This window comes from Salmo salar, chromosome 03, assembly GCF_965601325.2.
Source record: "Salmo salar chromosome 03, fSalSal1, whole genome shotgun sequence".
NCBI lineage: Eukaryota > Metazoa > Chordata > Actinopteri > Salmoniformes > Salmonidae > Salmo > Salmo salar.
In genome coordinates, this window is record NC_138293.1 from 63,836,308 (window position 1) to 63,846,867 (window position 10,560).

The 10,560-nt window shown below is 47.2% G+C and overlaps 1 protein-coding gene across 6 annotated transcripts in view; it reads right to left on the reverse strand.

Moving 5' to 3' along the window:
* Positions 1–9,725, reverse strand: part of LOC106601133 (SRC kinase signaling inhibitor 1) — a 50,238-nt gene extending 40,513 nt beyond the window's left edge. For 2 of the 6 annotated variants that reach the window (XM_082973671.1, XM_082973669.1), the window contains exons 1-2: positions 9,201–9,712; positions 3,342–3,377 (exon numbers count right to left, since the gene is read on the reverse strand). In XM_082973671.1, coding sequence (XP_082829797.1) covers positions 3,342–3,377; positions 9,201–9,668 — 504 coding nt within the window. In that variant the 5' untranslated portion in view covers positions 9,669–9,712. Of the gene's footprint in view, positions 1–3,341; positions 3,378–7,437; positions 7,521–9,200 lie in introns of those variants that run through there. The other 4 variants (XM_082973674.1, XM_082973670.1, XM_082973673.1 and 1 more) reach the window with 4 other exon arrangements.
* Between the last annotated feature and the right edge of the window lie 835 nt (positions 9,726–10,560).

The following is a 10,560-nucleotide window of genomic DNA, read 5'->3' on the forward strand; positions in this document are numbered from 1 at the left end:
AGTTGAGAACAAGTTCTCATTTACAACTGCGACCTGGCCAAGATAAAGCAAAGCCGTGCGACACAAACAACAACACAGAGTTACACATGGAATAAACAAGCGTACAGTCAATAACACAATAGGAAAGAAAGAAAGTCTATATACTTATATTTTTACCAGGGGACCTTCAGACAAGTCTTGTGAGGCCTGTGGGCGTTGTAGAGGAAAATAACCAACATGTACGTGTTTGTGAGAGTCTCACCTTTCTACAGAGGGGTCATTACTGTTCGGATGCTACAGACAAAAGTTGGCAGATCGGCTGTACCGACTTTAGATGAGCCCCAATACGCTTGCGGGGGTTGTAGAGCAGAACAAACCATTTTGTGAGAAGACCAATTTTCGGGATGTCTCATGATCTGATCAACACCGCTCTTGCTCTGTTACCTTTCACCGCAGATGCGGAAGTGCGACATAGGCGGATGCAGTGGATTGAGACATATCCAATGCAAAAAACAGATATCTCTAGCTTAAACGGATAGATTTTTATGGGGATTTTTGTATTATGCTAATTAGATGTCCGCGGGTTTTAACTGACTTACATCACACTCCTCACACCTCTCTCTTCTTCTGTCCCCCTTCTATTCTCTGGCCTTTCCAACCACTTTTCAGCCACCTTTCCTTTTTCATACACTGACTGTACCAAACATTAGGAACACCTTACTAATATTGAATTGCCCTCAGAACAGCCTCAATTCGTTGGGGCATGGACTCTACAAGGTGTCAAAAGGGATCCACAGGGATGCTGGCCAATGTTGACTCCAACAATAACCATCATCTACACTGATTGAAGTGGATTTAACAAGTTAAATTAATAAGGGATCATAGCTTTCAGCTGGATTCACCTGGTCAGTCTATGTCATGGAAGGAGTAGGTGTTCTTAATGTTTTGTATACTCAGTGTATATGTCCTTCTCCTTTTCCTCCCCATCTCTCTCTCTACAATCTCGCTCTCTGTGTCATCTTTCCCCTTCCTTTCCCGCTCTGTCGCTCACACCCCTCAGAGCGTCATCAGTTTTTCATCCGCCTCGAAAGTAGCTTCTCATTCTGGCTGTCTGTGTCTCTCTATGTCAACACCTCTGTTTCTGGACAGCTCTCAAAGCAGCCGAGCACCCCTCTACTCCTTCTCCTGCTGCATTCTATGTCTGTTTGTACAGCCCTGCTCTCACACACTCGCTCTCTTCCCACACGTTGTGCTATTTCAACAAACAGGGAGAGAAGAGCCTAGAAAACAAGCAAGCCTACGGCTGTACCGCAAAAATTGGAAACAAAAATTACCCCCCATAATAAATCCATCTCTCTCCCTCTTACTCCTCACTTACTCTTTCCCTCTATCTCTGGCTTTCACTCACACTGTCTATCTCTCAGCCCCCCCCCCCCCCTTCCCTCTCTCCTTGGCCGAGCTCAGTCTCTTTATAATATGGGGAGTCATCAATGCATGGAAGAAATTGCTCTGCCAAATTGAGCTGGATTGTTCGTTGATGCGATCTGCTCGCTAGGCAGGAGAGTGAAGAAAATGGCGTACTCTGGGGAGGGAGGATGACACCTGAGATGGCTGGTAGTCTTCTTTGCCGAGGAAAATTAGAAAAGGGGCCAGGCCAGTAGAATACATACATACCAGATCTGGGTTCAAATGCATGTGTGTTTGAGTATTTGTGATTGAAATACTTTTTTTCAGTGTATTTGAGTATTTTCAAATACACAGCCTAAACAAGTACTTTTGCTTGAGTTCAAATAATATGTTCCAATACCTGGGTTAAATGCATGGGAGTGTATTTGTGTCAGTGTATTTGAGCATTTTTAAATACTTTCCAAGTGTATTTCCAAATATTCAACTGCTTGATTTGAAAGAAAATAAAAAAAGGTTATCTGAATATTTGTTTTGAAATAGTATTTGAACCCAGGTCTGATACATACAGCAGAATAATCTCCATAGGGCTGGATTCTACCTCTTCTTCTACCTCTTCTTCTTATCATCTGTTCTCCTCCTTCACTTTAATTCTGTCTAATTCAGCCTGTTGAGAATGTGACTCATTCAGTAGGCTTTTAATTATATTCATCTCCAGATTTAGACACCGTGATGTCATTTATGTGGAGGAGCGCTGGAAAAGTGGGCAAGCATTATTAGGCGGGCACTTGATCAAGGGCGTGAAAATAATATTTCCACAAAGTCATGGAAGTAGAAAAATGAAGAGAAAATCGAATATTGTGACAGCGATTTGATGACTGTCCAGTTGCTGCAGGCAGTCAATACAAGAAAAGCCCTTGTCTGACTGCCTCTGATTGGAGTTTGTTGGGAGCGCAAAGAAAAATGTCTCGACGTGAGAAGGGTTTTTAAAGCTTTTTTGGGCATTATTACGCTCTTCGTAATAATTCCATAGCTCTGGGGTAGATGGGTCAGGGATCTGGATATTGATATCTGGTAACATTTCCACCCTGTCCGGATGATATTTCAGGGAAGCGTAAACCTCAGTCGAGGCCTCTTCCCACACAGATGGCAATACTTCCTGAAAGCCTCTCTGTGTAGATCCATGCTGTGCCTCAGCAGCCTCCGGATAACATCTATGAAACATAGCCCTCAACACACCGTAAACCATGCCAGCTCACATAGATCCACAGCATGACACTTACACATAAACTCAATCTACTCCGTTTACCTCAGTGTCGCACGCAAGACAGATATACCCTCACTGATGTATCCGCAGGCAAGACAGAACAGAAATAATATATTCCATATAACTGTACATTTCTCCTAAATACAGCATATCTAACCTCAAAGCCTGTCAGTAATATCGAAGGACGTCTGAGAGATGTCAAAGTAACATTTCCACAATGCGACAAGGCACTGTAATTTCTTCTTAACTTCTCCGTTAGCCTGAGTAATACTCTAGCAAGGTCACATGGATGTTAGCCATTAGCGCTAGCTGACTGACTGAGGTGGCATTAATCCTGGGAGAATCGTTTCCTGCAGATTAAACGGAGCTTGAAGGCTTTAAGCTGCTGCTGCCGCCTGAGACTCGAGAGATGCCAACTGAGAGTCTGCGTGCCAGCGGTGCGACGGGCACAGGGCTGCTGCAGAAACCAGGCAGAGAGAGAGATGTGCCACCGTGTCATAGGAGCCTGAGGTGGTACACACACACACACACACACACACACACACACACACACACACACACACACACACACACACACACACACACACACACACACACACACACACACACACACACACACACACACACAAAGACAAGAACACACCACAGTGGATGGAGAAACCCAAACTGACACAGCGACACTGTCACTTACAGCACTGACCTTAAAGCTCCAGTAGTTGGGCTGTTGCTGGGGAGAGAGAAAAAGAAAGAGAGAAAAGAAAAGAGAGAGCGATAGACAGAGGGAGAAAGAGAGAGAGAGGGGGGGAGAGAAGTGTTAGACATTTACTCTCAAGTATCTGACAGCTAACAATAAAAGCAACTCTCTGAGAAATTGCATGCTGGGTGAGGGAGCGATGTTGAAAGAGATGGAGAGAAGAGGAGAGGTAGAGAGAGTAGCTGAAATAGGTAACCCAAAAGCCCTTGACAGTGACACACCAGCATCAAATGCTCTTAGAAGTGGGACCATTCCCAGCCCAAAATATGCTGCACACACCCTACTAGCCCACTCACCACACACACACATACAGAGCACAGACATACAGACACACACACACACACACACACACACACACACACACACACACACACACACACACACACACACACACACACACACCACACACACACACACACACACACACACACACACACACACACACACACACACACACACACACACACACACACACACTATCCCAAGTATCATGTCATTATCCTCCATCAGAGCCAACACAGGGCATATTGACAGGCCATTAAAGGAATCGTTAATACAACAAGAAGGTTACAATGTTCTTAGTAATTGATTAGCATTAGGTGCTGTGGATGTGGATGTGGACAGGAGAGGGTGAGGGGGGGGGGATCTGTTTGTGAATGTAATGTTATAACTCAAACCAAGTAGGAACTAGTTACAGGCTGTGCCGTTTGACAGGATTAAATGAAAGAAGTGAAATTGAATTAAACAGGCCACTCTGTCAGTCGTTCAGATGTTGGCCTGTCTCCCAGACTTCTCCATCATCCATCGGCAGACAGGCCCCCTCTCTCCCTCCTTTTCTCTTCCCTTTTGCTCCCTCGCTCCACCTACCTCTCTCTCTATCCATCTGATATTCTCTACCTAAGCCACTACCTCATTGCCTCTCCCGCCTCTCTTTTTGTCCTCCTCTCCCTCCCTTTGCCCCTCTCTACTGTGACACATGCTAGTCTAGACCAGAGGAAGTTCCATTAAAACATAATAACCAAGGTGTGTTATAAACCAGGCCAGGCTTCCAACGGGCTGGAAACACCTCACAATCACATGTAAATTAAAAAGATGGCGACAATTCATGAATTTTGATCCCAAATCTAAACTCTTATTCTAGTTCCTTATTCTTATCTGCAGGCAATTTCCAGTTAATTTACCGGAGTGACCGTTTTCCCTGCTGCCATATATCCACCGGCGTGAGGGTAAGACAAAATGACAGGTAGCCTAGGTTTTCTTTATTTGATTTATCATCGTCGGCTAGTTTGTCTTTCTCAGTGTTTCCTTTCGATATCGCCTCATCATATTTTTATTATGGACATCAGAAAGAGTTCATTTGCAACTGATTGTTACTTTATCCTCTCCCCGTCTGTCTCTCACCCTGCGTAGCAATTTATAATAGATGAGTGACATTCATTTAACTATGAAAACCGAGGCAGCTAGCTAGCTGGAGAGCTGTTTATGGCTGGTGGGAATCCCCCCCGACCTACACGATGCCAGTCTCTCTAAGCCTAAGGTGTTCCTCCCTCTATCTCTCTCATTGACACTGTGTTAAACAGTCCTGCAGGGCCTGGCTATGGACTAAGGAGGCAGCCTGGTGTACAGGGCAGGCAGGCACACTGATACAATAGTAGCTACCTCTACACCCCATGCTGATCAATGGAGCTGAATTTTTAATGATCCGGTCCATACTAAAGTGATGACCTGGAGAGAGTGACAATAGACGACCACAGGGCACCGGGTGGCACTGCCAAGACTCCCTGCCATGGCAACACCTATATTCACAGCTTCAAACTGACCCTGTATCTCCGTGTTCTGTTTTCCCTGTATAACCCGGAGGGACAATGTACGCCCACAGGACAGCGGCAAAATGCCTTGCCATGGCAACAACAACTAGCCTGTTACCAGACCTGTTTGTGACAGGAATCAGCTATAAAAGCACACACATGCTTGGAACCAGGCTAAACAACTACAGCAACAGTCTGGAACTTTCTCTGGTTCTCTGAACCATATAGGTGGCTGCTGATTATATATGCAGATGAGCCTCCCTGATCAGTTCACCTTTTCTCTACATTACAGGATGGATGGGGCATGAGTTGAAATCAAAGGTTGGGATTGAGTTCATTGTAATGTCTAGCAGTGTCAGAACAGGCTAGAACGGTCAGATCCAGGAAGACTGAGTTTTGCTTACACTGACGCAAAATAAATGGGAATCGGCCCAAACCCTGAGCTTCCTTTACTGGGGAGCTGAATGTTACTAATGTAAAAACACATCTCTATAGGAGAATGTTGTGATGTCACTAAAGTCTACCAGAGAACACATTCAGTTAAATTCCGCTCTCTTGGCCAATCTCATTTCTCTCTGTTCTGTAAGTGACTTCTAGTCTATTCTACTGGTTTTATGTTGGAGGTCAGGTGAACCAAAGCAAGAGCCTTTGTGTGTGTCGGCAGGATGGAAATGTGTGTGTGTGTCCATGTGGAAAGTAGGTCATGACTGGTATAGGAGGTAGGCTCTATTGACTGAGGATGGGCTGGGTAAGATTCTACCTGCTCATGTGTCAGTCAGTCACTCAGTCTAGTCTGCCTGGGCTCCAGGGTTGCCCCTGACAACCCTGGAACTGACAGACAGACAGAGGCTCAGCGGGAGCATTTCTACAAGTGAATAACTCTTGATGTTTTTTTCCCCTCACAGACTAGTAATGTGAGAATGTTTATTGGGCATGTGCCTGTTCTGTGGACTGTGGTGTAATGAGTCTTGTTTACAGATCTAAGGTCAGCGTAAACAGCCTCTCTTTCTCCACCACTTCAGCTCCTGTTGTTGTTTGAACTGCACCTTGATTGGCCATCCTACAGTTCGGCCTTTGAGGCGCAAATACTGCTGCCGTGTGATAAATAGCACAGGCCGGTGGATTCTAAGGTAGCGACAACACTATGCGTTCAGTAATATAAAGCCGTTTTGTTTACCTTGAAGTATAGTTTCTGACCAATCATAACCTTTATATACAGTATACTAATTGAAAATAAATGAACCCCCCAAAAAATACTACTCTTGTGCCAAACCCCTCTCAGCATACCCAGACGAGTCAACACTCCGCATCCACCTCCTCAGACCCAGATTTATCGTGGTCACCACACACCAGTCTACCATACTAGCTAATACATACAGTATGACTCCACCAGCATCCCTAGTACTAAGCTGAAACATATTTATCCCCCAGGTAATACATACTGCTGCTGAATTACATATTTACTACCCAATGTGTTTCAGGTCACAGATCTGCCTGCACCTCCATGCAGAATTAGAGGTGAGGACCAGGGGTTAAATGTATGCTGTTAACCCTCCCTCCTCCCTCTCCCCTCCTATCTCTCCCCTGCCACAGCGTACACACACACACACAAAAACACACACACACATACGTACACCACAACCCCAACAGCATCCATGCCTCACTGTCCAGCATAAACACACACACACACACACACACACACACACACACACACACACACACACACACACACACACACACACACACACACACACACACACACACACACACACACACACACACACACACACACACACACACACACGTGCGGGAGAGGGCCTTAGGCAGGCAGGATTCTCTGACAGAAGGACAGAGTCTCACAAACTGGAGTGCCGCACTGCCTGACCTGCATGCAAAGCAGGCTGCGCTCTCTCCTTTCCTCTCCTTCCTACACCCCTCCTCCATCCCCCCCTCCCTCATTCTATCATTCTCTCACTCAGTCAATCTCTCTTGCTCAATTCTTCAGTCTCTCACTATTATTCACATGTACCCACACACCTGTACACATACACATACATACACTCTACCAGAATGCCTGCTTTACACCTGCCAAACGCATGGAGCCTGTCCCCACAACAACCACAACAAACATAGACCAGCCCTGCCTTGACATACGAGACCCCCCCGCCCAGACCTACACACACTCCGCCCTCACTAAATACCCCCCGTCCTCCCCCTGCTCTTACCTGCAGAGCACCTGTCCTCCTCTCCTGTCCTCTCTCCTCTCCAGTCACACCAGGCTGTCCCTTCCCTGCGTCAGGTGCAGAGGATCCTCATACCGCTTTGTCAGTCTCTCCCTCCCTCTGGCTCTGTTTCTCCCCTTCCCTCCCTCTCTCTGGCTCTCTGTTTCTCCCCTTCCCTCCCTCTCTCTGGCTCTCTGTTTCTCCCTTCCCTCCCTCTCTCTGGCTCTCTGTCTCCCCTTCCTCCCTCTCTCTGGCTCTCTGTTTCTCCCCTTCCCTCCCTCTCTCTGGCTCTCTGTTTCTCCCCTTCCCTCCCTCTCTCTCCGGCACATGCGGCGGAAACTCTTTTATTTAATTCATTACAACACCAGGCGATTAACTCCTTCGCAGATGGGTGGCTGTCTCCCTCCCGCTGGCGCTGGCTAATTGACTAGCAGGCTGGTTGACTGGTTTCTCTGCGGCTCCCCTCTTTTTCTCTCTCTCTCTGTCTGTCTGTCCCCCTCCTCTCCCCTGTCCATGTTTCACCCAGACGATCGGATGCACAACCAGTAGATGACAAGGAATTCCAGACTTTGCTGCTCTCTCCCCCGTGCCCTGATGACGATATCCTGGCGATTTAGGATTTGTAACTCTCTCTCTCTCTCTCTCTCTCTCTCTCTCTCTCTCTCTCTCTCTCTCTCTCCTCTCTCTCTCTCACTCTCTCTCTCTCTCTCTCTCTCTCTCTCTCTCTCTCTCTCACTCTCTCTCTCTCTCTCTCTTGTTCTATCCCTCCCTCTCTCCAGCCTGACCTTTGCAATGTGATATCATTGCTTTCCATATTAGGGAGAGGTTGCTGTGGCAACCATGGACTCCACCTTTCTCTCACCCACCCTCCCCCTTTCTCTCTCTCTCCCTCTCATTCTCCCAGTGCTCTTGTGGTTACTTTGGCTTTGCCTCTTTACACACACAGAGAGAGAGAAAGAGAGAGAGAGCGAGAGAGAATATGGAATAGGTGATTTGCAGAAAAGGGAGAGTAAAATAGTTAAATATGAATATACTGTATTATGTTACCTGATGGAAGGAACACCAGAGGGAAAGAGAGAGAGAGATGGAGAGAGAGGGAGAAAGAGGGAGAGAGATGGGGAGAGAGAGAGAGAGAGAGAGAGAGAGACAGAGACAGAGAGACGAGAGAGAGAGAGAGAGAGAGAGAGAGAGAGAGAGAGAGAGAGAGAGAGAGAGAGAGAGAGAGAGAGAGAGAGCATTCCCATGGTGCTGCCTAGATGAGAGTGTATTGTGTGTCAGCTTCATGCTTCAGTGGGGCCGCCCTGCCCCTCTATGAGGAGGTCTATAGGCTGGGTGACTAAACTTTGTCAGTCCAGACAAACACTGCCTGATAAACACTGCTAACAAGGTGATGCTGGGCCATCAGACATCTCTCTCTCTCTCTCTCTCTCTCTCTCTCTCAATAGACCATCTGTCTGAGAATACTGATCATCTTTCACACAGAGCCACTCCAGTTATCACCCACAGACCTACAGACCCAGAGACCAATCTGAAACTACTGCACTGTAACCAGCTCCACCCCAGCCATACAGTGGAAAATAAAGTTGGTTGTGTGTGTGTGTGTGTGGTGTGTGTGTGTGTGTGTGTGTGTGTGTGTGTGTGTGTGTGTGTGTGTGTGTGTGTGTGTGTGTGTGTGTGTGTGTGTGTGTGTGTGTGTGTGTGTGTGTGTGTGTGTGTGTGTATGACAATACACTATATTCATGTAAGAACCCGTAGGTAGTGTTTACCTGTTCGCGCGCGGCTCGCTCTCTGTCAGGCTGCCTCATGCTGCCGTGGGAGGGTGAGGGCGAGGGGGGATTGTGGTGCTGATGCCCGGGGTGCTGCAGCTGGGTCGGGTACTTGTTCTTCAGGTGGTCCATGAAGGCGTCCCTCTTGCGCTCCATGTCCACCTTGTGCAGGTTGGTAAGGGCCTCCAGGCTCTGGGCTGCGATGACCGTGTGGCGGTGCTCCGAGGTGTGCACCAGACCCACGTTGGAGAAACGCCGCGTCCCGTTCCCCAGCGTCCGGTACTCCCGCGGGTACTCCAGGTCATCCGTCGAGATCATGTGACCGCCACCACGCTCTGAGGGATCTGAGATGGACAGAAGGAGTGATAGAGGGAGGGTGTGTGGGGGTAGCAGGTCAGGTGGAAAGTGGATCGCCACACACAGGACAGGCAGGCAGATACAGATGTGGAGATGAATGCACACAAACATCCAGACACACAGATAGAGGCAGTCAGACACACAGACAGATGAACACAGAGGAGAGGAAAGCGATAAAGGAGAGAGAGACAGAGAGAAGGAACGGGAGAGAGAGAGAGAGAGAGTGGGATGGGATGTTAGACTCATTGCCACCAAGACGGAACAAAACTGAACAGAACAGAACAGAACGGAAGAGAGAAAAGCGTCTCCCTGCAGGATTATTGATCTCAACTTTAGAGGGGAGGGGGGGGGGAGGAATGCTCCTGCAATAGATCAAAGAAAAGAATGTAGCAGAATTTTCTCTGTAGGATATTCCATAGCCCATTGCTTTCTGAAGACACAGAGAGAGAAAAATTATCTCTACAAAAATTGGGGTGGCAGCTGCAACAAAATCAGAAACTCCCCCCGCCACTCCCCTCCAAGTCACCCACTTCCTAACTATATAAGCCCCTCCTCAGAGGTTATTGGTCTGAGGACAGTCGGACAGCGGGGGGGGGGACACAAAATGGGTGACAGTGGAGATCAATGAGCTTAAAGCATGAGAACAACAGGGGTGCCATTCGCCCACTCAGTTACCTTGTTTTGGATAACCGGCCCCAGCGTTGGCTAAAAGAAGAAACATGCCCAAGGTTAATCTGTGTGTTCACGGACCATACACAAACACACACACACCTATGAAACAGTCCCACTCTCCATGTACCACCTGTGTAATGAATTATGAATGAAATATGTACAGTTGAAGTCAGAAGTTTATATACACTTAGGTTGGAGTCATTAAAACTTGTTTTTCAACCACTCCACAAATGTCTTGTTAACAAACTATAGTTTTGCCAAGTCGATTAGGACATCTACTTTGTGCATGACACAAGTCATTTTTCCAACAATTGTTTACAGACAGATTATT